This window comes from Paramisgurnus dabryanus, chromosome 9 (assembly GCF_030506205.2).
Source record: "Paramisgurnus dabryanus chromosome 9, PD_genome_1.1, whole genome shotgun sequence".
NCBI lineage: Eukaryota > Metazoa > Chordata > Actinopteri > Cypriniformes > Cobitidae > Paramisgurnus > Paramisgurnus dabryanus.
In genome coordinates this window covers 35,784,897-35,812,555 of record NC_133345.1, presented here as the reverse complement: position 1 = coordinate 35,812,555, position 27,659 = coordinate 35,784,897, and the positions used below count along the sequence as shown (strand labels likewise).

The window sequence follows — 27,659 nt, the reverse complement described above, 5'->3', positions numbered from 1 at the left end:
TATTAAACAGCTTGTGTTTACGCAGTGCTGTAATGTGCCTGCATTAGTATAAATACTTCTTGTCTACGGCATCAGTGCCTTGCTGCCCCACCTCCATTCTGCATCCACTGCAGTATACGGCTGCTATCTGATATGAGTGTGTGCTTCTCTTTCTATTGTGTTGTTTTCTCATACAAAACACGGCATCTTTCATTTGTATTTTTTGCTCTCATTTCTCATCCCTGCTCTGTCTTGCATGCATGCATGCGGTCAGTGTCGAGCGCTGGGTTCATTCATGAGTTGTGCATGACTTCGGCTGGCTCAGCAAAACTCTTTTTGCTGCCGTAATGCTGACTCTTTCTCCGTGCAGGGCAGATAAATCTCTGCTGGTCAGAGGTGAGGCCTTGTCCTTGGATATATGAGAACTATAGAGCTGTATCTCTACTGTACTTCAACTGAATCTCCATTCATTCACTCATGCAGGACAGCCGGAAACTATAGACCATTATAGCGGTTCTGTCTCTCTCAGATGTAGTTATGGGTTATCAGTAAGTTTGCGGCGTGCAACTTTATTATTGATGATAGTTACACACATATGTCAAGAAACAGAAAGATGGGAATTTTGTCTCTTGTAGGAATCTCTTGTACCCTAAGTGAAAATCAGACGTTTAAGTGCTAGAAAAATCTTGAAACCTGAGGAGCTGTACTATTGATCACCATCTGCTGTCTCACAACCACTGCTTAGTTTATTTCGTTTTCAAAACTTCATAGTCAGAATCAGGAAGCCATACTTCTTTTGTAATATATCTGCAAAACTAAATGTGACCCTGGACCACAAAACCAGTCATAAGGGTTTTTTTAAGATTAGCTTTCCATTGATGTATGGTTTATTAGGATCCCATACAGCAGACGACTCTGGGCCGGTTCCGCACCAGATCCACACCGGAGCTGCTGTTTTCGGCGCAGATCTGGTTTGGAGATATGACAATATTTGGCCAAGATACAACTATTTAAATATCTGGAATCTGAGGGTGGAAAAAAATCGAAATATTCAAAATGGAGATACTGTAAGGAGAAAATCACCTTATCCAAATGAATATAATTGATGATAATTTTTTTTTTAAATATATTAATGGTGGGAAATGTACAAAATATCATAATGGAACATGATCTTTACTTAATATCCAAATGATTTTTGACCGAGTGTGCCTAATACATCTTGAAAAGTGAAGCAGCTGGCTCCACGGACGATTACTTTTGCACATGCCCTAGCTCCAAACCGAAGTTCTTACGTAACATCGCAGCGCCCGTGGTCGGACATTTTTTACTTATATTAGCGACGTCGCATTATCCATCTTTTTTTACACTCTATGTTTTTGACCCATACAGTATTGTTGGCTATTGCTACAAATGTACCTGTTCAACTTATGAATAACGATGGATATTGTTTGGGTTTTTTCCAATATCGGTACAAAATCGATTATTTTAAAACGGTACCAGTGCCTAAACTGATACTTTGAAAAAGAGTCACAAAACAACAGAAGATAAAAGTACAGCATAAAACACAACGAAACTTCTTCTGTGTTTGTTATTTCTTCATAATTTCTTGAATGATTTCCCTACATCGCCATCACATTTTAAGCCCTGCGTTCTTGATTTTTTTTATTTTATATTTTTGCATTTTCTCCTCAATCTTTTTAACACTCTACTTTAAGGTCAGTAAAATGTTCAATGATTGGTTAAAGCCTACACAGCTGTCGCTCACAAAAACATATATTAATGAAAGACATAATTTTCCATTACTACGAATGATTTTCATTTGTTCATTAATATTTATTATTAAAACAGAACAAAAATTAATTAGTAAAATGACTCTCTTATATTAAGCACAACTTTTAACAAAAACCAATAGACAGAAAATTTTCGAAGAATTCGTTACATATTTTACGTGTTGACTTATTCATATGAATTCAATCTGTGTTTTAATTCGGACTGGTAGACACCGGCCATATAGGTTTTCGGTACCCAACCCTACTTATGACTGGTCCAGGGTCACAAATCTGTTTTTTTCTGAAACTACTTTCCTTTTTGAGTGATTGTCACCAAGCATCCTTTTTTAAACCCAACAATGTGTCCGTATGTTATGTTTACTTCTCATTGAGTATCTTTTTTAAGGATAGATCAGGGCAGAAACTATTTGTAGTCCATTTTTCTTCCATGTAAAATACATCTTGGACAGGAATTTTTTTCTTTTTTGTTTATTACTGTACAATTTCTTGGCTTGTTTTTCAAAATTATTATCTGTATGATGCTTACTTTTCTGCCAACATCTAAATACAGAACAGTATCTGCTTCTGCATTAATAACCTGGCTTACAGTCAAGAGTACATCCAGTCTATGGTGAACATATGACCAAACTAATGGATGGTGCACCTTATTCCTCTCTACAGACACAGAAATAAGATTAAACTCTGAATTATGTAGACATAGGCTTACAGTTTGACAGGTAACTGTTGATATCTGATTTTGTTGAATATAATCAATCTTGTCTGGTCTTTCCAGGCATCTGTTTTTAGGCTGCATTATTGACTTGTGATTTGCAACATTTCTATATAAATCACAGCTTTAGCTTTACCAGATTTTTATCTTTCTGCCATGGTTTTACTGTTTCTTTCGTTGTTGTTTTTTTCAAGGACTGTCTTATTTTGGAAAAGAATGATTTCCACCACCCAGTGTGCTCATTCCAAGATGACTTTCAAGAGTTTGAGATGATCGATGATGAAGACGATGATGATGACGATGATGAAGAAGAAGCAGATCCTGATGCCCCTCCCTCACCATCTCCATCTCCCCCTCCCTCCCCTACTCTTGGCACCCTTAAGAGCCGCCCAACCACTCTAAACCTGACTGCAGCAGTTTCGCAGGTATATAAATCAAACGCACCCTTCATCTACATCACATTTAAACTAATTTCAGTAATTAAAATGTCTTCCATTTGATTTGATTTCAGGATTCTCTAAACAATAACAGTAACGTCTCCCCTCAAAAGTCGAGCTGGCAGGATTCTCTTCGCAACTCAACTTCACAAGGTAATTATTGTCAACCGCCTCTTTTGCTTCATCACTCATATTTCACATACAGTACAAGATATTTTAAATGCAATACCTGCATTTCATTGTCAAGGGTTTTACTCTGTATTTCAGGATGTTTGTCTCCTAACCACTCTTGCCTTGACGATGGCTCCCATGTGACTTCCACATGCCCAGCGGCACCAGGCATCACCAGCTCTCCCAAAGGTACACCCTCAAACCCATCAGGAAACCATCAGTCACCTGGCAGGCCCCTGCTCTATGACTGTGAGGGCAACAGACGAGAACGGCCTGAATATGGTAAAAAGACAGATGCTGTTGTTAGTGGCCAATCTAAATCCATGAACCATCCATGAGCAAGTTGTGACCGTGACGTCCTAAGTGTTTTCTCGTGTCTCCTGTTCTCACAGTTCTCTCAAGTCTTTATGACTTTCATTGAATGATTCTTAAGTATCATCTTTTATCCTGGTCATTGTTTCTAATATGTCCCCCTATCTTCTTCTTTCTGTCTCTAATCAGGCTCCTTTGGTCAACATAACTCATCTGGTAGCTCTGAGGTGCCTGTGGTCAAACCTGAGGGGGAGGAATCCACTCTTAGTGAGCTTGTCACCTCTGTGGATGACTGCACCTCTCAATGCTCTGACACCGAAGTGGACCACGATCTCAATGGTCACGCCAAACGTCAACCCTGCCGCTCTCGACCATCAAACGACACTTACACCGTCACCACAGAGACCGCCGATGACCCAGACTTGGAAAACGATGGCACAAGCAGGTGTTTATCCTCAACGGCACCTCTTGGCAATGACGCTGAGACTCCGTTATCGGATGAGGAGCTTGACAAAGAGTTCGATATTGACTTTATGAGCAAGGAGATCTACGATCAAGCCTGCAAGGAAACTGATGGCTGTTCGTACGTCGAGTTTCCCTGTATTGAACCCAGTGAGTCAATTTCGGTCTGTAGCTACGTATCGTCCAGTCGATCAGACGTCCTTGAAGCTGTGGATGAACCACGACACGTGCTTCTGGGTCAACCTGATGCAGCTGCAAATGACTCCACTTCTCCTTCCTCCGATCCTGGTATCGCAGATATGAACGCCAAGCGCTTCACAGAGTCAGATCGCCACAGCGATGACCTTAGCTCGCCCGGATCCGACTCCGATATCGAAGGGGAACTTGAGGCAGCATTTGCATGTGGTGGTCCACTTGTTAGTAACATGATTTCCTCCATCTCAGAGACAGAGCTGGACCTGACCAGTGATTCCAGCAGTGGACGTTCCTCGCACCTCACCAACTCTATTGAAGAAGCCAGCTCACCAACTTCGGATCCAGAACTGGACCAGGAACTGGACGTAGAGCAGGACAGTGGTATTGTGGGTCTGAAGACATCTCTTCTTCTGGGCCAACCTGAACCGATTAAACAAGACCCTCTACCTGCCCTCGTTCCAAGCCCAGACATGTTGCACCTGGACGATGGCCAGGCACTAATGGGTCTGCAGAACGTAGATGACGAACAGGGTTATGAGCACCATGCTGATCCAGATGAGACTCTTCCCCCCTCTGTCCCTTGTGAAGATGGCAACTCTCAGCAGTTGTTGCTGAAGATTGAGCCTGATCACAGCCTTGAAAGCTTCAAACGCTCTTTCTATTTGCCCGTTGGTCCTAGGCTCATGCCCTCTGTGGATGACTACGATGGCAACAGTGAGGGAGATTCAGAGTCAGAATCTGAGGATGAGCTTAGTGAAAACTCAGACTCTCCTTGGCTTCTCAGCAATCTGGTCAACAGGATGATCTCAGAAGGCTCGTACCCAATAAGCTGCCCAGAAGAGTGCTTCAAACACTCAACGTCCATCTCTGACACCATCTCACCTTCGTCAGACCTGGAAACGGATGCTTTTAATGAAACTGATGACAGCTGTTTGCCAAAGCACGATGGTGAAGAAAAGTCCCAGGATGTGACCTGTGAAATGTCAGAGGTGAAGCTGGAAGAAGAGAAAGAGAAGGAAGCCAGCGGTATGTCTGAAAAAGGACAGAAGGATGCCAAGAGGACTGAGTCTTGTCTGTACATGAGCAACCCCACATATGACACCATTACCCCAATGGAAAGATACGATACAAGATTAAAGAACTATGAATCGGTTGATTTCACATGCCAGAACTCTTTGAAAAACAAACAGAAAGATGATGATGAAGAAGAGGAGGAGCCAAATAACGACCTGATGATGGAGAGAATGAAGGAGCTGGACTCTCCCAGTTTGAGCGAGAGTATAATAAGCGACAAGGATGAGGGTCGGGAAACAGGGGTCGACCAGATCAGTTTGCAGCGAATTACAGAGGTCAAAAACAGCCTTACCTTGGATCTCTCAGCAGTACAGACCAATCACTGTTTCAGTCTCACATACTCGACAGATAATGATGAAGATGAACAGGATACCTCTCCATTCCTGGAGGATCTTGAGAAGGTACCCTCACCATACGGAAATGAGACTTATTTGGACAGCTCACCACCTATCGATGAGAGTGTGCGAGAGTTGAGGAACACGACTTCTGATCTTGTGAACGGGCGGCCGGTCGATGACTCGCTGGCGTACGACTCGATGAAGTACACACTAGTGGTAGATGAAAACACAACGCTCGAGTTGGTGAGTCTGAAACGCTGCACTTCTGTACTGAGTGATGACAGCGATGGACTCTCAACAATATGTGATGAAGATCAGGTGGAGGAAGATGAAGATGTATATGAGCGGGGCCATATGGTAGGAGGCATGAGACCCAATCTGCTGTTAAGCTCCTCTGAAGAAGACTCCTCACCTGAGGCAGACATGCCATTCTCCAAGAAGTTTCTTAATGTGTTTGTCAACGGCACATCGAGGTCCTCCAGTAAGTAAGCAGCACATACACACAGGGCATTGCCAGGGCTTAGGCCCCTGAGAACATGACCCTACAAACACCGATCATTTTTTATTATTATGATAGTAAGTGCTATATGAATATAAAACTGGAAAAAAAACTGTTTACATTGCATATTTTTATTTTGTCTGTCTGTCCTCATGGTGGTTGTCATGTTAATTTTCGATTTTTTTTTCTTTTTCCCCCTCACTTCTGCCTGTCTTTTCCTCTGTCATTTTCCTTTTTGATCACCCTTTACTTTGTGTCTGTTCTTTTTTGCATTCTTATTTTTGTATCTGGATATTTCTCCTTTGCATTTTTTTCTGCATTCTGTAGACTATTTGTTTCATTTTCAAAAGCATTACTGCAAAAATCTTAGTATTTTTGTTTTGTTTTTAGTAAAAATATCTAAAAATTCTTACATTAAGATGCTTTTTTTATGAGCAAAACGACCCAAGAAAATAACTCTAGTTTTAAGACCAAAAATATCACATTTAAGTGATTTTGTGCATAAAACAAGCAAAAAAAATCTGCCAATGGGGTAAGCAAAAAAATCGTGAAAATTTTTCTTAAACACTAAATTCAAGAAAAATTCAAGAATAATTTGCTTACCCCACTGGCAGATTTTTTTGCTTGTTTTATGCACAAAATCACTTAAATGTCTTAATTTAAGAATTTTTAGAAAGTTTTACTAAAAACAAGACAAAAATACTAAGAAATGTTTTTCTTGAAAATCATTTTTTTGCAGTGTAAATAACATAAGTGCATTTACACAAAAATTTTTTTTTGTTTTCAGTAAAAAATATCTAAAATATCTTAAGTTAATATGTTTTTTTCTTGATGAGCAAAACGACTCAAGAATATAAGTCTAGTTTTTAGACCAAAAATATCAAATTTAAGTGATTTTGTGCATAAAACAAGCAAAAAAAAAAATCTGCCAATGGGGTAAGCAAAAAAAAATCTTAAACATTTTTCTTAAACACTTAATAAAAAAAAATTCAAGAAAAGTTAGCTTACCCCATTGGCAGATTTTTTTTTTGCTTGTTTTATCCACAAAATCACTTAAATGTGATATTTTTGGTCTAAAAACACTTGTTTCTTGGGTCGTTTTGCTCATCAAGAAAAAGCATCTTAATTTAAGAATTCTTAGATATTTTTACTGAAAACAAGAAAAAAATTATTATATCGATTAAAGGGACACTCCACTTTTTTGAAAATATGCCCATTTTCCAGCTCCCCTAGAGTTAAACATTTGATTTTTACCATTTTGGAATCCATTCAGCTGATCTCCAGGTCTGGCGGTACCACTTTTAGCATAGCTTAGCACAATCCATTGTATCTGATTAGACCATTAGCATCACGCTAAAAAATAACCAGAGTTTCGATATTTTTCCTATTTAAAACTTGACTCTTCTGTAGTAACATGGTTGCAGAAGGCGCAATGATATTACGCAGTCCCTTGATATTGAAAGATCTGCTGCTGCATAATATCATTGCGCCTCCTTCAGCCATGTTATGGCAACCAGGTTTTGGTTTGGGTTAACTCTACGGGAGTTGGAAAATGACCCTATTTTCAAAAAAGTGGAGTGTCCCTTTAATGTCTTTAAAACAAGCACAATTTTGTTCAAAAGCAAATTGTTTTAAGACTGATCAGATAATTTGATAATAATAATAATAAACTTTTTCTTAAATGCACCAGAAGGACAAAAATGTGAAAAATGTGTATTAAGGTACCTAAATAAGATGTTAAAGCTTTTGCACAGAATTAAATTTACTTCATCCAACTATGGCTTTTTAGAACAGCTTAAGAGATTTAGATGATCATTTTACATAATTTAGGAGGCTGCCTCACTGAACAGAAAGGATGTTTAATAATCCTAATGAGATGACATTAAAAGTGTTTGATTTTACTCTGTGATTCACATTCACACATAGTTCAATGTTCTATCCAATGGCCAAATCAGCAACCAACAATGACCATACCAGATTTGGCCTGGTTTAAATTTTTGTCATGAGACACTGGTTCACTTCCACTATCCACTATCTATCTTAATGGTGCAAAATATCAATATTCTTCATAATAATTGTATATTAAAAAAAGTTTGGTTGGCAGAGATTTTATCAAACAGCAACTGCAGTCAGAAAATTTAGAAATGTGCGTCTTTTTTGGCCCTCACTTTTATTCAGTTCATTTACGGTTCATTTATAATATAGATTTTATCTGTGCATCTGTTGACCTTGCATTCCGGGTTATGTCACATTTGTGAAAGTCTAATATTACTTTTTTTATAGAGCCATGATGTGCTGACTTTATGATATTTTTTGGTCGAACACTCAATTTAAGCATTTTTCTGGGCATATGCATGCTTTTTTTGCTTGGCGTGCCATGTTTTAGCATTCAGCTGTTAGTACACATTATACTTGAGAGTGCCAACACAGTTTTGGTACAGTTTTGGGGCAGTCGTGGCTGAATGTTTAGAAAGTTTGCCTTAAAACCCGAAGGTCTCCAGTTGGAGTCTCCAGGTTGTGACTGAGGTGCCCTTGAGCAAGGCACCTTAACCCAATTTCTCCCACTTCTCTGGGTGTGCGTGTGTTCACTTCTCACTGGGATGGGTTAAATGCTGAAGTGACTTCTTTAGTATGGACAACCATAATTCACCTCCACCTAATACATACTGTACATACCTTTGTTTCAGGCACAGAATCATTTGGGCTTTTCTCGTGTACTATAAATGGAGAGGAAAGAGATCAGACTCACAGAGCGGTATTCAGGTGAGTAATACCGTGGACACCAGTAACCTAAAAACTCCTTGCTCAAATTACTGACAGTATGTTTAAATAATCACAAACCATCAAAACATGTGGTTGGCTCACACTTAACCTATTCTTAGCAAGTTCTGGTTTTGTCTATTTTGAAGCATCTACAATTGCCTGTTTAGAAAGTCTGATGCAAATAATGCAAACGCCTACACCACAGGTTCATCCCACGCCATGCAGATGAGCTGGAGCTGGATGTTGACGATCCACTTTTCGTTGAGGAAGAGGAGGACGATTACTGGTATCGTGGTTACAACATGCGCACTGGAGCTAGAGGGATTTTCCCAGCGTATTATGCCCATGAGGTCGTTGGTCAGCCGAAAGATCTAATAAGTAAGAAAATTACTTTTTAGAATTTTTTTTTATGTTTGTGAAGTGGTAATTCTTAACTCACCCAGAGGAAATGTTATTGTTAAGAGGGTACTATTTAATAGCTCAAGAGATTTGTTGGAGTTTTTAGTTGTGTTTTATTTATGTGTTAACTTAGTCTCAGATGTTTCTCCTAAAATGTAAACGTAAATAAAATAAAAAATAAACATAGGAACAAATGAGATATTAGTTCAAATGCATTATAAGAATATGCATATAAAATTAAAGGGATCGTTCACCCAAAAAATGCAAATTATGTCATCATTTATATCAGATATTTTGATAAATGATGGTAAACACACAGCAGATACTGACCATTTACTTCCATAGTAGGAAAAATAAATACGATTAAATTCAATGGTTACCATTAACTGTGTACTTACTATAATTTATCAAAATATCTTTTATCATTTATCACAATACTTTCATAATATTTTTAAATTTGGATATGTGCTTCTGGTTATTTTGCATATCATTATTAAAAACAAGATGGCCGCCGGAGTATATGGCTGGTAAACTACTCTGTTTGAATCGAAGTGATTATTGTCATTATAAGTGTATTTTGGATAAGAATCTAAGTGTTTTACCAAGAAGAACATCCCAATAAAGGGAATTGTGCTGGAAAATTGAGAATGACAAAGCCAAAAGGTAAAACCAAACAAATTGATACAGACAATGGGAATGAGGAAAGTAACGCAGCTATGTTTGGCATGGCGGAAATACTTAATGAAATTAAAGCATTTCGCATTGAGACGTCGGGAAATTTTGTGGCACTGAGGAAAGAAGTGAGCGACTTACGAAATGAACTTGGAGATATTAAAAAAAGAATGGACACTGCAGAACAGAGGATGTCTGACAGTGAGGACAATGAGAGGAATATTACGCGAGTAATGATTCACATGTTACAGCAACAAGTTTTACTCAAAGAAAAATGTGAAGACTTGGAAAGTCGTTCAAGAAGGAATAACATCAGGATTTACTCAGTGCCCGAGAAAAGTGAGGGAATTAATATGATTGACTTTGTGTCGAATTTGATTCAGGAACAACTTGGTGTTACCACAGAGCTTCGCATTGAACGTGCGCACAGGATATACGTGCCAAAGCGGCCTGGGCAACTCGAGCGTCCCCGGTCTATTGTGGTGGTATTTCAAAGATATGCCACAAAACAGAAGGTGCGTTCCATTCGACAGGGTCCCTGCGGAGTGTTCACTGCTCCCTACTCCCTGAGCACGGTATATCAGTTGAAGTGGACTTCACGGACAATAACCGCTCATTTGGAACGGCCTGCAAACGTCATCAAAGAAAGTCAACGACGGGGTCGCGCAGATTGATATAACATAAATATATATAGGACTACATTCATATTTTAATTTTTATTTAGTATCACATTTCAAATATGTACACTATACAATAAAAAAAACATTGAGTACTACGTAATGAAAAACGTATGTTTATTATACACTTTAATTGACTATTGCTGCTATTACTTGACTATTAACAGAATTGAAGCCCTGCTGTAACTGTCATGCAAATATGAAAGTAAACTTTAAACTTTGGTTAACTATGTGTATATATGTGTTTTTAAACGCTTGTCATATAATTGCATAGCGGTCTGACCGTTCCGACGGGTGATCACGTGATGCGCGCAATGACAGTTGGGTGATTATCGCTCTCCACTTCCTGTGAAGTGATGTATCGATGTTCCCTGATTCCCTATGCCGTGCGCAGTGCCCTTCGAACTGAACATGTTCGCTCCCTTCGGATTGGAATCTCACTTAAGATGGCGGAATACCCTGTGAAGTCCACTTCGCAGTCCACTTACGGTCGAATGGAACGCACCTAGAGTGTGTTGAAGGCAGCGTGGATGAAGAAAATCATACAAGTGAATGGTAATAGGATTTACTTTGACGAAGATTTTACTCCAGCTGTCTACAAGGAAAGGGGGAAATATAAAGATGTGCGGAAGCTGTTGCGCGAGAGGAAGATTAAATATCGCATATTATTCCCTGCTAAATTGAAAATCTTTTGTGAAGACGGTAATGTCAAAATTTTTGAAAACCCAGCGGCAGCTATGCGAGGCCTATCTGAGTTTGGTATCACCATGAACCTACCTGAGGAGGAACGAGATCTGGAGACAACGCTGTGTGCGGCAGGTTGGCAAACGGTTGGCCCTCGCAGAAGGAAAACGGCGGTGTGCGACTTAGTAGATGCTGTTAAATCACTGTTGGACAATACGCATTTAACAGGAGCTACATGTTAAAGACATGGGGTTTCGGAGCATTTCAAGATTGGGATAATGGGCAATTATGGACAATGACATTAAGAAGGGACTGCGTGCACAAGGTATTGACTTTAAGTTTTTATTTTAAAGGCGCTGATTTGACAAGAAAAATGGAAATGCTGAGAATTAAGTTTCGTCTTGTGTATTTATGTTTGAATATTTCATTAATGATTAATGGTTGAAAAAATTAACCCATTAGAGATGAGAGAAAATGGGGAATACAAAATATATGATTTAGATGTAGATTTGGATTCAGGAAGGCATGTACGAAACCAAAATTTAATTTCATGCAAATATTATAGTGAAGATGAATTTAATTTAAAAGTGAAATTAGACAATAATTTTTCACTTGTCCATTTTAATTGCAGAAGCCTTTATACAAATCTTGACAAAATTATAGATTATTTAAATACATTAAAAAGCCAGTTTGATGTTATTGCTTTTTCAGAAACATGGTTAAATGCCGACAAAGGTTATGATTTGGGAATCGAAGGATATAGTCTGTATCATGTTGACAGACCGGGAAAACGAGGAGGAGGTGTGGCAGTGTTTGTTAAGGAAACATACAGAAGTACGATTATTGAAAGAATGTCTGTGGCTATAGAAGGACTTCTAGAATGTGTAGCAGTGGAGATAGAGTTGGAAACAAAGCAAAGAATAATTATCGCTTGTGTGTATAGAGCACAAGGTTCAAATGTAGAAGTATTTAAGGATAAACTCACTGCACTTGTGGATTGTTCAATGTTAAAAAAGACTATGTGGTTATGTGGTGATATTAATGTGGATTTAATGAAGACAAAAGGCCAACCAGCAACTAATGATTTTTTAAACGAAATGTATAGTAAAGGTATGTTTCCAGTGATAATACAACCCAGTAGAGTGACAAGGATAACTTCAACATTGATTGATAATATTTTTTTTAATAATATTGATATTACCTTTTATAGTGGTCTGCTTTTATGTGATATTAGTGACCACTTACCAGTTTTTATGGTCTGTGACCTAAAACTTGGTAAGAAGACAAGAGAGGTTGATAAAGTTAAATATATTCGTAGTCGGACGGAGAAGGAAATAGACTCATTTAGGAAGGATTTGATTAATTATGATTGGAGTAAAGTTTTGGTTGAGGATGTTAATAAGGCTTATGAGGCATTTTTGAATATATTTGTAACCCTTTATAATAAAAATTGTCCCTTAAAAATGGGTAAAGTAAATAAGTTTGAAAAAAAACCATGGATAACAAGCGGGTTACAGAAGGCCTGTAAAAAGAAAAACAAACTATACCGAGACTTTATTAAATATAAGTCTCGTGATCATGAATTTAAATATAAAAGATACAAGAATAAGTTAACAACTATAATGCGACAGGCAAAAAAAGATTATTATAAAAATAAATTGTATGAACACAAGACTAATATTAAAGAAACTTGGAAAATTTTAAATAAGGTTATGAAGCCAAACTTTCAGAACAATAATTTACCGGAGTATTTTGAGCACAAGGGTAAGGTTATTAAAAATGGAATAGATATTGCAAATGAGTTTAATTCCTTCTTTGTCAATGTCGGACCAAATATTGCGAAAAGAATTGAAAATTCCAATCATGTAGGTAATAGTGTGACAGGAGGTAGTAGAATCTTACAGTCAATGTTTCTTGACGAAATAACTGAAACTGAAATCTTAGACATTGTGAGGAAGTGTAAAACTAAAACCTCTTGTGATGGGGATGGAATAGATATGACCATTGTAAAAAAAACAATAGATTGTATACTCCAACCTTTAACTTATATTTTTAATCTTTCCTTTAGTTCAGGTGTTTTTCCTCAAAAGATGAAGACTGCGAAGATAATACCTATTTTTAAGAAGGGTGACAAACACGAATTTAATAATTATCGACCTGTTTCAATACTTTCACAGTTTTCAAAAATATTAGAAAAATGGTTTATTTATAAATTGGATTTATTTTTGGAAAAAAATAATTTACTGTTTGAGTATCAATACGGATTTCGTTCTATAGATCTACCGCTGTTGCATTAATTCATTTAACAGATGAAATTCTAGCTGCAATGGATAAAAAGCAGTATCTTGTAAGTATATTCCTGGACTTACAGAAAGCGTTTGATACTGTCAACCATAATTTATTGTTGTCAAAATTACAACAATATGGATTAAGGGGTCGGGTATATAAATGGCTTGAAAGTTATTTAAGTAATAGAAGTCAGTATCTACAATTTAAAAACTATAATTCAAATCATAAAACGGTGGTATGTGGAATTCCTCAGGGTTCGGTAATTGGTCCTAAGCTTTTTATATTGTTTATTAATGATATATTTGAGGCCTCCAAAGACATTAATTTTTTATTGTTTGCAGATGACACAACAGTGTTTAAGACAGGGGCAGATTTAAATAAATTAATGGTTACTATTGAAAGAGAAATGTCAAAATTAAAGAAATGGTTTGATTATAATAAATTGTTTTTGAATTGGGATAAGACAAATTATATGGTTTTTGGAAATAAGGGAAAACAAGAATGTACAAATTTAGTTATTCAAGATGTAAACATTGAACGTGTTTCAGAAATCAAATTCTTAGGGGTTATTTTAGACAGTAAACTAAGTTGGAAGTCTCATATAGATCATATCAAAAGTAAAATAAGTAAAAACATTGGTATTCTTTATAGAGTTAAATATATACTGGATGAAGCCTCATTAAAGCTTTTATATTTAACTTTAATTGTCCCATATTTAACTTATTGTACTGAGGTGTGGGGTAATGCATGCACCAGTTATACAGAAAGGTTGTGCTTACTCCAGAAGAAAGCAATAAGAATTGTGACGCACAAAGGTGTTCGGGACCACACTAATAAATTGTTTATCAAATTGCAGACTTTGAAATTTTATGATTTGGTCAAACTTAAAATATTGCAAATTATGTGGAGAGTGAAAAATAATATGGTGCCAATACATATTCAAAATAAATTTAAGTTAATTATAGATAGTAAAAATAGAAGAAAAGGCAACTTTTGTGTACCATATTCACGTACCTCAAAAAAACAAAAAGGGTTTATGGTAATTGGGATCAATTTATGGAACTCTTTGGATAATGAGGAAAGATCATGCTATACGATAGTTCAATTTAAAAAAATATATATAAAAAAGGTATTTCGAAAATATGAAGAAAGTGAAATATAAAAATCAATGTATAATAAATATGGAATTGTTAATTATATACATGTGAAATAAAATTGCACTTTGATATAGAGAATGGGAGTAATACGAGCTATATATTCTGTGCAAGACTAGATATTTGGGAAAAGGGGCATGAATTTATAAGACGATGTCTTCTTCATGCTCCTATTCAGCATTAGAAGATATTATTTAGTTGTGTATGAGATTATTTTGTGTTTGTAACAATATCATGGCTGAATAAAAGAATTTGATACTTGATACTTGATACTTGATCATTTTTTTTTAACTGGCCCTCACTTTTATCCAGTTAATTTATAGTTCTTTTATTTATGGATTTATAGATTTTGGGCCCTATTTTAACGATCTGAAATGCAAGTGCGAAGCGCAAAGCGCAAGTGACTTTGTGGGCGGATCTTCGGCGCTGTTGCTATTTTCCCGGCGGGAGAAATAACTCTTGCGCCAGGCGCAAATCAATAAGGGGTTGGTCTGAAGTAGGTTCATTATTCATAGGTGTGGTTTGGGCGTAACGTCAAATAAACCAATCAGAACGCTATCCAACATTCCCTTTAAATGCAAGTGTGCAAGTTCCATGGCGGGTTGCTATTATTATGACGGATTTACCAGGCGCACACCAGGAGCGGTTCACAGCCGAGGAGACCCACGTTCTTGTAAGAGCAGTCAAAGACAGAGACGTTGTTTTGTATGGGGATGGGAGAAATCCGCCCAAATCAGCGTCGGTTAAACAGGCGTGGGAGGAAATAGCCGCAATTGTCTCATCAGCTGGCATACCCAGGACGTTGCGCCACAAGCGCAACAATGATGTCAGGAGACGGGGGTATCCCAAGCTTGCCAGCATAAATCGGGCACGCCGTGTAATGGGAGGAGGATCTGCCTCTACACAGGACCTGACGCCAGCAGAGGACATCGCTGCGTCCACATTCACTGCTGAAAGCCAAGAAAAGCAAGCAGTCCAACCCCAAAGTACACTTACAAATCAAGTTCACATACATTAAGGTTTCTTATGAAAACATTTTAATTATTATTTACATAAAATAAACATAATACAGCCACACAACAAACTTATGAAAATATTTTAATTGTTATTTGCATGAGAATTTTTTAATGTAGCCACACAAAATAAATAAAAACTATCACCACAATGATTCCCCTTATCTCATGTGTTAATATTTTTTATTGTAACAATTTATGATTTGCAAAAATAACTGTTGCATCTGTGTAGATTAGATAAGCAAAGTGTGTGCGCGTTGTGCACGCTATACATTATGGTCAAGCATTAAAATAGCATAATGAACTACGCGCCACTGACTTTAGACTAGTTTTTTCTGGTCAGTGGCGCAATTGTTTTTTGAAAAGCAAAATAGCATCAGGGATGGTTTGCGCTGGAACACACCTCCTTTTTTGCGCTGGACTGCCCAGGTAGCGCAAGTTCATTCCCTAGTTTGCCGACGTGCGTCTGTGGAGGGAAAAACCCGCTGTGCGCCGGTACAAAATACGAATGATACATGCGTCACTGACAAAGTCAAATGCGATGGGTGCAAAAAAAGTTAGGGCCCTTTATCTCTGCATATGTTGACCTTGGGATTCCAGGTTATGTCACCTTTGTTTATTTTTTCCTACTATGAAAGTTAATGGTTACAATCATCTGTGTGCTTACCATCATTTATCAAAATATATATTTTTTTTAGTTCATCAGATAAAATAAATTCATATAGATTTCAAACAACACGAGGACAAGAAAATTATCACCGAATTAAATATATTTTCATTTTTAAAAATATCTGCTGCCTTAATTTTTGTTGTTGAATGAACTCAGATTTACAAGTAATTTCAATGAACTCAGAATTACAAGTAATTTCAATTTACTATTATTTTTCTTGAAGATGAAGTTGACTAATTTTAGCTATATTTTAAAAGTTACACCAACTCATCACTATTCAAGATAAATAATCGTAAATTAAAATGACTGATAAATCATGATTTGATTAAACAAAAAGTTTAAGGCAGCAAATATTTTTTTACAATGTATCCCTTTAATGTAAATTTTATGTCTGTGGTGTTTCTTTCTTATACCATAATCCAAATTGTATTACCAATCTTTCTGGGAGGGCATATTTATTGAGAAATTTTTGGGTTCACATTAAAATCTTTAGTAATATTGACTTTGATTGTAGACTTGGCAAATAAGTTCAATTTTGACATTGTTGAGATCTCTTCTGAAACTCTAATGGAGATATTTGTGTGATTTATTTATTTCTTATGCACTCTCAAAAAGAAAGTTACAAAAGTTGGCACTAGGGCAGTACCTTTTCAAAAAGTACACTTTTGTACCTAAAAGGTACAGTTTGGTACTTCATAGGTACACACTGGTACCATAGAGGTACATATTAGGACCTTTTTTAAAAGATACCGTCACAGAGACAACTTACCTTTTTCTGCGAGTGTGTGGGCAGTAATATCAAGCTAAAATCTTCATTGACTATTGACAGCTTCTACATAAGAACAAGATTTAATTCTAAGAATATAGACTGTAATATGATTTCTATAAGAAGTAATAGAAATGGTCAATACGTCACATGTTTTCTTGTTTTTCTTCTATGGCCTTCACAACAGATTTCTTTGTAGGAGGTGTGGTGAGTCAGTAGTGTCTGTTTCTGTGTGTTTTCATAGCAATGAAGAGGAATCCTGCTTGGATGGAAAGTTTCCGAGTGCAGTTCCTGGGTTCAGTTGAAGTTCCTTATCACCAAGGCAACGGCATCCTTTGTGCTGCCATGCAAAAGGTACAGTCGACATGAAATGTTATTTACATTTTTACATACGAAGCAAAGCAGAAATAAAAATGTTGTGTTTGAAGATCGCGATGGCGAGGAAGAGGACGGTGCATCTTCACCCTCCATCTATCTGTGAGCTGGAAATAAGCTTGCAAGGAGTCAAACTGGTCATGAGTTTGGACGATGAGTATGACTTTTCAGGAGAGGTGAGTAAGGTCATGCCAAAGATTAAAATCAATATGAAATCAAACTTTAATGCTCCTAATCTTATTATTAGATTATGACTTTAAGTTTTACTATCATTTATGTGCTCCTATCTCATCCTAGTTTGACAGATGTAGTCACTTCTTCCAAATGAAGAACATCTCTTTCTGTGGATGCCATCCGAAAAACAACTGGTAAGCACAAATACACATAAACATTACAGGTTTTTCTGATAAGCCGTGCTAACGTCTACCTTTGTGTTTATCTGTAGTTATTTCGGTTTCATCACCAAGCACCCAATGCTGAACAGGTTTGCATGTCACGTCTTCGTCTCTCAGGACTCTATGAGACATGTAGCCGAGTGTGTGGGGTGAGTTCAATGCCCTCAATACACATCAAATGCTCTTGCACACGACATTAAACCGATGAGAACAGAGAACAGCATCTATAGAGTAAAGCATGGACAAGAGAGATGTCCCGTGGGGATGTTGTGTTTGTGATGTTTACAGTGATGTTAATATTAGACGTCACAGAGAAGAGATGAGATGAGATGAAAGAAGACAAGGAAAAGGATGTAAATGAGTTTGAGCGCTCTCTGCTTTATTATACGAACAGAACGGTCTGAATAATTAAAACATCTCTCAGACAGAAAACCATGAGTTATAGGCCACAGCAACAGTGGCGGTTCTAGGGAGGGGTCAGCGGGGGCCAGTGCCCCTGTGACAACAAGCTTGGACCCCTTGTGGCCCCCCTAAATGTGGGGTGTGAAATTATTTTTACAAATTTTTTTGCGATCGTTGTTTTTTTACATCTGTAGTTAGACAGTAGCATAAACAGGGCCTGTTAATGCCTTTAGTGCACACTGCAAAAAAATATTTTCAAGAAAAAATTCTTAGTATGTTTGTCTTGTTTTCAGTAAAAATTGTAAAAAAAGTTCTTAAATTAAGATGCTTTTTATTGATGAGCAAAACGACCCCCCTCCAAAAAAATCTAGTTTTTAGACCAAAAATATCAAATTTAAGTGATTTTGTACGGAGCCCCTCAGGGGACATGGAGCAAAAATTAAATAAAGTTTAGTTTCATGTTCTCACGTGAAACTTTCATGTGCTCACGCAAAACCTTCATGTTCAGAATTTTTTTTAAATTTTAGTTTCGCTTGCTCGGGTGAAACTATCGCGCGCACGTGAAACTTTTGCTTTCACGTGCACGCGCGATAGTTTTACGCGAGCACGCGATAGTTTCACGCGAGCACACGTTAGTTTAACGCGAGCATGCGAAACTAAACTTTAAAAAAATTCTGCACATGAAGGTTTTGCGTGAGCACATGAAAGTTTCACATGAGAACATGAAACTAAACTTTATTTAATTTTTGCTCCATGTCCCCTTAGGGGCTCCGTACAAAATCACTTAAATTTGATATTTTTGGTCTAAAAACTAGATTTTTTTTGGGGGGGGGTCGTTTTGCTTTCACGTTGATATTTTTGGTCTAAAAACTAGACTAGGCAATTTTTTTAGGGGGGGGGGGGGGTCGTTTTGCTTTCACGTGCACGCGCAATAGTTTTACGCGAGCACGCGATAGTTTCACGCGAGCATGCGAAACTAAACTTGAATTTAGTGTTCAAGAAAAATGTTCAAAATTTTTTTGCTTACCCCATTGGCAGTTTTTTTTTGCTTGTTTTGTTGCACAAAATCACTTAAATGTGATTTTTTCTTGAAGTTTTTTTTTTTTTGCAGTGTACTTAATTGTTAAAAAAGTGCTAAGAATATAACCTTCCAATTGCAAAGACTATTAATCACTTTTTTGTTATGCTAATGTATGAATTCTGCAATACCACCATATATTTTATATATTTTGTAAGCCACTTTTTATGTCTTTACTGTCTGTACTAATATGTTAACTGTAAAGCTGCTTTACTACGTTGCAAAATTCTGTAAAATGCTATAGAAATAAATTGGAATTGAATTTAATTAAAATCAGAAAACAATATTTGGTTGACAATAACAACATATTCATCACCAAACCTATTTTCTTCCCAGCCCGCATTCCAACCGTTACAGAGACAACAATTACCCAATTCATTCTCAATTCCTTTTATATTGCAGTGTTTAATCCCTTTTTTTATGTTTTAGGCGGGCATTCCAGGAGTACTATCAGGAGCACCTCGAATATGCCTGTCCCACCGAGGATATCTACCTTGAGTAGAAGAAACGGGTAACCATGGCAACTGCTGTCCTTCACGACAGACGTCTGTTCCCGGGCTCGGCCACTACGGGGCGCCTGCCAGCCTTTTCAAATGTAACATAGGCCTCGTGTCTTTATTCTCCTTCTCGGTTTCTGTCTTAATCTCAACATGAACTGAGCTGAATACTCTACATAGGCTCTTAGTGGTCTGTCTATTTATTTCATCGTTTATCGATTTAATTTATTCTCCTCATCGAGACGGATTGCTTGTTTATTTAACTTTTCTACTATATAATTACAGGGACATGGTTCGGGGTGTATACATTGGTTACATTTCATTTTTTATATAGTAATATGACTTCACAAGTTTGAATGCATGGCTTTGAGGGTTATGCTCATAAACACACACATGCACACACTGAAGAATACAATAAAGTCTATACAGACGAATAATGATGAAGGGTTTGAATCTGAAGACGAGGATCGTTTGTAAATATGTATTTGTTCGATTCTGAATCTGATACAGTACTGTATTAGGTTTGTACTTAAAGGATTAGGCAGTAGGACGTGACCTGGAATCGGTGATGGGTCTACAGATTGTCTGTTCCAGTGTAGTTGAATGTTTACTGTACGTTTCTGATTTTACCGCAGTGTAAATAATGTATAATTAGAGTGGATTGTAGGTGAATACAGATGATCTTCTTTACGGATTAGGATATGTGAGTATTCCACGTCACCGGTCTGTGGATGAGATAGTGGGACAGATTGCAGGTGATGGACTGGATCTACATTGATACGGGTGAATGAAACCAATTCGGTCTGGTATATATTTAGACAACCAAATCTAGTTTACATAAAGAAAAAGCCTTGTTTGAAGACCATTAGGATTCATGCAATTGCTTTTATGTTATAACTGAGCATATCCCCCCAGAAACCTTTTAAAGGGACACTCCACTTTTTTGAAAATATGCTTATTTTCCAGCTCCCCTAGAGTTAAACATTTGATTTTTACCGTTTTGGAATCCATTCAGCTGATCTCCGGGTCTGGCGGTACCACTTTTAGCATAGCTTAGCATAATTCATTGAATCTGGAACATGCCGACATTGGAATTTTAGCTTATTCACCGTATCCCCCAGAGTTAGATAAGTCCATACATAACTTTTTCATCTCTGTGCGTCCTGTAACTCTGTCTGACGCACCCCCGCTAGCTTGGCTTAGCACAAAGACTGGAAGTAAATGGCTCCAGCTAGCATAATCCTCACAATAAGTGACAAAATAACGCCAACATTCTCCGCCCAAGTAGCAGTGCTTCATCTTCTGAGAAAATATTATTTGTACACAGTGTGACTATACAAATCACAACATATAAATAGCAGAGGTGTAAAGTACTCGAGTAAATGTACTTCGTTACTGTACTTAAGTATTTTTTGGGCTACTTTGTACTTGTACTGAGTATCAAAAATATAGGCAACTTTTACTCTCTACTCAATTACATTTTCGATTGGGTATTTGTACTCTTTACTCCGCTACATTTGAAATAACACTTAACGTTACTCGCTACATTGTTTATTCGTCAAATAAAAACGAGACGAAAGTGTCAGAGAGTGATGATGGATAGAATCTGTGGTCGCGAGGTGTTACACGCACACACACAACTGAGGGACTTTAATTGGCGCTGCGCAGAGCAATCGTATGAAATCAAAGTACTGCGAGAGCGAATCAAATGCATATGGAGAAGTCTGGTCTCGCGGTACTTTGATGTCAAACGCTGAATGGCTTGCGTTGAGCCACCGTAGCGGGACATCTGCGTGCTGCGTATGTCATAAACTGTAGAGAAAAGTTCGCGTCTGGACTGAAAGAAGAGATAAAGAGCAAACATATGGATGCATATCACATTTGCTTCAGTCAAGGGACCCTTTGTTAAACATGTGATGCTACAATCAAAACAAAGTGATGCGCGATTGCAGGAGGGTCATCCCGCAACTCAAAGGCAAGCACAAATGTTTGTATACTCTTGATGCTACTTTATCAGCTAACCTGAGTTACATAACTTGATATAACTTACTATATAGGCCAAAATAAACCAGCGAGGTCCTGTACTGATTGCCCAAGTAACTTAAGTACATTATAAGATTGATAATAAGTGTACAATTTCACTGTCTTCACATTTAATCAAGTATGCTGTAATGTATTTACTGTAAACAGGGATGCATGACGGAAGAAATAGTGCACTTTTAATGTGAGAGAGTGGTGTTACGTACTACATGTGTTTACAATTAATCTTTCAAATGAACAACTTCACGTTTTTAATATGCATTATCATATAGCCTCTCTGTTGGTGTAATTTTAGTTTACTGGATTTTTTTAAAATATTAAAATTATATCTTTTTTAGGATAGGCCTATATAAGAATATTTGGTAACACTTTACAATAAGGTTCATTAGTTAACAGTAGTTAATGTATTAACCAACTTGAACAAACCATGAGCAATACATTTGTTACATTATTTATTCATCTTTGTTAATGTTAGTTAATAAAAATGTAAGCTTTAATTGTTTGTTCATGTTAGTTCAGAGTGCATTAACTAATGTTAACAAGATTTAAATAAAGTATTAGTAATTGTTGAAATTAACATTAACAAAGATGAATAAATGCTGTATAAGTGCAGTTCATTATGGGTTCATGTTAACTAATGTAGCTAACTAATGTTAACTAATGAACCTTATTGTAAAGTGTTACCATATATTTATATCACAAAGTTAGGCTATATATTTTTCAGCATGGCACATTTAAATTTTATGTAGATTTCTAGACCAAAATCTCATGGCATTTAGTTGAATAAAATTAGACTAAAGCTAAATCAATTCAGATGACAAAAATATGACTAAAACTAAATTACATTTTAGTCAAAAGACTATGACTATGTTTAATCTGTGTTTGTTCTGCCAGGTCAAAATTTTGAGGTGTTTGATTTCTTTTCTATATTAGGAAATAAAACCTCATAAATAAACTTTCTTAGTTTTCACTGCCCAGACCTACAATGTCTCTTTGTGTTGAGGACTAGTGCATCTTTGAGCCAACATTCAATACGAGTAAAAATACTTGAGTACTTTAAAATTGGGTTACTTTAATACTTTTGAGCTCAAGTCATATTTAAATCGGTGACTTGTAACTTGTAGTGGAGTAATTTTTACAGTAAGGAATTTGTACTTTTACTCAAGTATGGCTTTCAGCTACTCTTTACACCTCTGATAAATAGGAAAATGTTTGTGTTATTTTGTCACTTATTGGGAGCGGTATGCTAGCTGGAGCCATTTACTTACAGTCTTTGTGCTAAGCTAAGCTAGCAGGGGCTGCGTCAGACAGAGTTACAGGATGCACGGAGATGAAAAAGGTATGTATGGACTTATCTAACTCTGGGGGATACGGTGAATAAGCTAAAATCCCAAAATGTTGGTGTGTTCCTTTAAGGAACCGTTCACCCAAAATTTAAATTCTGTCATCATTTTCTTCTCCTCATGTTTTTCTAAACCTATGTATGAGTTTTTTTCCTGATGAACACGAAAGAAGATATTTTGATGAATGATGATAAGCACACAGCTGATTGTAACCATTGACTTCCATAGTAGGAAAACAAATACGATGGAATTTAATGGGTACCGTCGACTGTAAAAAAATTTGATTTTCCTACACTGTAAAAAATTTCCCTGTAAAAAAACGGTATTATGCTGGAAGCTGTGGTTGCCAGCATTGCACTGTTAATTTACAGCGGGATACTGTTATTAGGAAAAACAGCATGATACTGTTTTGTTACCTACAGCAGTCAACTGTTATTTTAACAGCATGGTACTGTTTGTGATATCTATGGAATACAGCTGTTATTTAATAGCATGATACTGTTTTTGTTATCTACAGCATAAAACTGTTATTTAGCATCATATACCTGTTAATTTACAGTCACAACTTCATTATTTTTTTATTTAAATGCTATTATACCCTGGATTTTAAATTTTTCAAAGTGGATAACATAAAACAAAAAAGGCCAGGTTATGCATTTTTTATTCTTTATTCTATTCAACTCCAGATTGACTGTTATGCTATGTTTGTTATGCCATAAAACAGGCAGAAATACAAGCAGATATATTTTAATATTCAGTGCATAAACTGTGGTGCAACAAAAAGGCACCAATAACATACTAAAATACAAAAACGACAAAAAATCTAACAAACAAAGAACAATATTGAGATGCCTTATCTTTACTTAAAATACAAATGTAGTTTAAAATTTAGATTTCAAAAAAGCACAAAAGTTTCACAACTGTAAAAACACCACATTTTTAAAAGAATTCAATAAAAACTTAATTCACTAATTCTTTAACAGACACCAGCCCAATTTTAAATATGAAAACATGGTCTATAATATACAAACCAGTATAAAAAAACATTTTTGAATTCAAAATATGTGTTCGGGGTGTAATGTGAACCTATATGCATCGCACATCATGTCAAAATACATGCCTGCCACAAACGCTTTGAATATGATAAAGAATAAAAGAGACATTCACATGATACTCGCAAGACACTCATTTAACACTAAACTCTGTTTACACATGAGATTATCTGGCAAAAGCGAGCATTTTATCATAATCCCCTTCAAAGTGTCTGGAGCAGGCACGTATTTTGAAATGACACGCGATGCACAGGTTCACATGACGCGCCGAACACAAATTTCGAAATGAGGAGCCACACACATGACAATGTTTTGGCTAGCTTTGCATTCGTGCCCCCTCAGAGAAGTCACCTGCCATCACTGCAGGCTGCAGCCCACCATATTTAAAAAAAATTGGTGGGAAGTGTCAGCTACATTTTAAATGAAGTACCACTCAAAGTCCATAAGTCTTTTTAAAAGATTTGATAGTTTCAGACTGACTGTTGATGGTCTTCTTTTGCATTTTTCTTGTTTTAGAGGTCACTTTTCCCTTTGCAGCCTTGGTTCCCTTTTCTGGTTTGATTTTAATGAAGCATCTGGAAAATAAAAAGGGAATATTTTCAGTGAACAATGATTTAAAACTCTGACTTAGATTATCAAACTTTCAGTAAAACTTTACAAAAATGTGTCATTAAATAACATAAGTTAAATATTTTAGTGAACATGAATTTACAATAAACAATACTTACACAGCGCTTTTTAGTTAATTTAACACTTAATAAGACATTATTAAAAGTTGGATTTGTTCACATTAATGAACTGTGAACTAACGAACACAACAAATTACTTTTTATTAACTATTATTAACAAAAAAATACTACATACTTCTGTGTACTGCTTATTGTTAGTTCATGTTAGCTAATACATTGACTAATGTTAAAGTGCTAGTTCACCCATAGTTCATAGTTCATTTACTCTCACGTGGTTCTAAACCTGCATGAGTTTCTTTATTCTGTTAAATACAAAAAAGACAATATTTTGAAAAATGATGGTAAGCACAAAATTGGCAGTGCCCGTTGACTTGGGTACTGTTAACAGTGTGGTTACCATCATTTATTAAAATATCTCAGTTTGTGTTCAACAAAATAAATAAACTCACATGTTTATAACCACATGAGGGTATGGGAAAGAATTTTTTTGGGGGGTGAACTATCCCGTTTAACAAATGAGACCTTATTGTGAAGCCTTACCAAAATTGCCTCCTCAAAAATTACAAATTCAACCTTTAAAGACAGTCACAAGTTAAAATTAAGTTAAGTTAATGCAAACATTATTTTATGTGGAACCATTCCTTTTAGGTCAACGTACTAATATTACCATATTAATGAAACAAAAAATGAAAAATAACTTGTTACCTTTGAAGGACTTCCAGTGTGGATGCTGCTTTCACTTTTTGCAAGTTGAGATGTAATACACAATGCAGTAAGTCCAGTGAGACACGTTGGCTGAACACCCTTGCAGATTCTTTTGGCTTTCAGGCTGATCATCCATTGTTTAATCCATTGTCCCGAGTATCACCTGGACCAAATGAATGTATAGATTAATGTATAATCCTTAATATCTGGAGAGCTAAGTGTAGAAAAGGCAGTGAGAAGAATATGCAAGCACTGGCAGTTTGTCACACATTAAACATGTTTAAAATACGTTGGCCCCCATGAGGCACATAAAGCTTGATGTTCTCCTGATAGTAAAAGGCACAGCAAGAAGATATCTGGTTCGAGCCCCGGCTAGGTCAGGTGGCCTTTCTGTGTGAAGTTTGCATGTTCTCCCTGTGTCAGCGTGGGTTTACTCTGGGTACTCACAGATGCCAAATTGTCTCTACCCCAACCAGTGTCTGGATTGACTTGTGTGAATAAAAACTTGTATATGGATTAACCAGTTCTCGCCATGAATATAGCCAAAGATGCTGGAATGGCATAAAGAATAAGAAAGAAAGAAAGATAGTAAAAGGTTGTGTCAGCCTGGAGTGGCCTTGTTTAGTGAAAAATGTCAAATTTCATATATTTACCAAACAGGATCAAACGAGGTGTCACAAGTTACTTGTCTTCTCAAAGTCAGCAGGAGTGGCACACATCTAGCAAAGATGACAATTTATGATAATTAACATCTGCAAAAAGACTTCATATTTTACAGAGGCATTATACAGATTTTACTCACAACATGAATGGTTATACAAAATGATACTCTCTCATCTTTTACTCACCTTAATAATATATGTAATATTTGTTTGTCTATACAATGCAGGGAATAGGGACCAAAATAGCACCAAAATAACCCTACATGGAGGATAAAAGTATTTCAGATGAGTCAAGTAGTAATCTTTTGATGCGATTCAATTGGTTTTGCAACAGACAAAACTGTAACACATTTTAAATGTACATCAGTTTCTAACCATAATCATGAATTCAAGTTTGACTGCACTTTCTTGTACTTGATGCATGATGACCTATCAAGTTTGAAATCATGTTTGCAACAGAGACTTCTAGATGCACAGTGAATGAAATGAGTTACATTTGGTTTTTCACCAAGAACCATTTGGACTGCTTGAGTCTTATGTATTAGGGTGCCTTTGTTTAATTTTTTGTGTAATCAGACTATAATAACAAATTCATATACCCCACTTACCATAACTTACATGAAGCCGGGATACATGTCCATTTTATAAACTTAATGTGTCTTACCACCGATAAAAGCGTGCCACATACAACAGGATGTTTAAAACCAGCTAACCAGCATGTAATGAATTTACAACAGATCTTTTTAGTGTTATTTGTAGGTATACTTAACAATGGATTTTAAAAGGATTTTAAGATAATACAAATAACAAGCGAATTTGCAGATAACACAAGCTTATCTTTTACTTGCATAGACAGAATGTACACATAAAAAATGTAAAGACACAAAACCAATCATTGATTTTGATCATTCCTCATTCATCTTTTACACAGATTTTAGTAAAATTAACATGTTGGATAAAACTTTGGTGAATTCTTACCTGTGATCTGATGTGAGTGTAACTGATGTGATGGTAGAATACCCGCTTTGCCTGATTAAAATAGGAAATGGAATCTGATTTTGTTTTTTTAAAGCTTCACTGGATAAAATGCAATATTCAAAAGTAATATGTAATTTTAAAATAGCATAAGCATCGATAAAGTTGCAGACCTACCTCATGCAGACAATCCAAAATGGCGTGCACAACGAAAAATATGCTATAATACTGTTAAATAACAGTGACATTCTGTTGTTGCTCGACAACCAACCTGAAGTGAGCAAGTCTACCCACAATGCACTGTAAAAAACAGCAACTTACTGTTATTACACAAAAACAGCATTTTGCTGTTGAATTTTCATGTAAATTTACAGAAATTTTTTACAGTGTACT

General features: G+C 36.4%; 1 protein-coding gene and 1 long non-coding RNA gene across 4 annotated transcripts in view; one reads left to right on the top strand and one right to left on the bottom strand.

Moving 5' to 3' along the window:
• The window catches only part of mapk8ip2 (mitogen-activated protein kinase 8 interacting protein 2), a 40,479-nt gene extending 19,574 nt beyond the window's left edge, over window positions 1-20,905 (top strand). The window contains exons 4-14 of the mRNA XM_065283589.1: window positions 2,673-2,903; window positions 2,990-3,068; window positions 3,183-3,368; window positions 3,588-5,948; window positions 8,654-8,729; window positions 8,935-9,107; window positions 17,298-17,407; window positions 17,482-17,604; window positions 17,726-17,796; window positions 17,874-17,972; window positions 19,733-20,905. Of these exons, the coding sequence (XP_065139661.1) occupies window positions 2,673-2,903; window positions 2,990-3,068; window positions 3,183-3,368; window positions 3,588-5,948; window positions 8,654-8,729; window positions 8,935-9,107; window positions 17,298-17,407; window positions 17,482-17,604; window positions 17,726-17,796; window positions 17,874-17,972; window positions 19,733-19,805 (3,582 nt within the window). The 3' untranslated portion in view covers window positions 19,806-20,905. The remainder of the gene's footprint in view (window positions 1-2,672; window positions 2,904-2,989; window positions 3,069-3,182; window positions 3,369-3,587; window positions 5,949-8,653; window positions 8,730-8,934; window positions 9,108-17,297; window positions 17,408-17,481; window positions 17,605-17,725; window positions 17,797-17,873; window positions 17,973-19,732) is intronic.
• A 2,574-nt stretch (window positions 20,906-23,479) lies between these two features.
• LOC135773784 (uncharacterized) lies at window positions 23,480-27,659 on the bottom strand. Of its 3 annotated transcripts, XR_010543580.2 has the most exons (7): window positions 27,444-27,659; window positions 27,270-27,320; window positions 26,478-26,550; window positions 26,283-26,348; window positions 26,077-26,180; window positions 25,630-25,792; window positions 23,480-24,810 (listed from the first exon to the last, which is right to left on the bottom strand). It is a non-coding gene; the product is annotated as an uncharacterized lncRNA (long non-coding RNA). The 3 variants fall into 3 exon arrangements; XR_010543578.2 differs by having other exon boundaries at window positions 27,270-27,659; XR_010543577.2 differs by having other exon boundaries at window positions 26,478-27,659.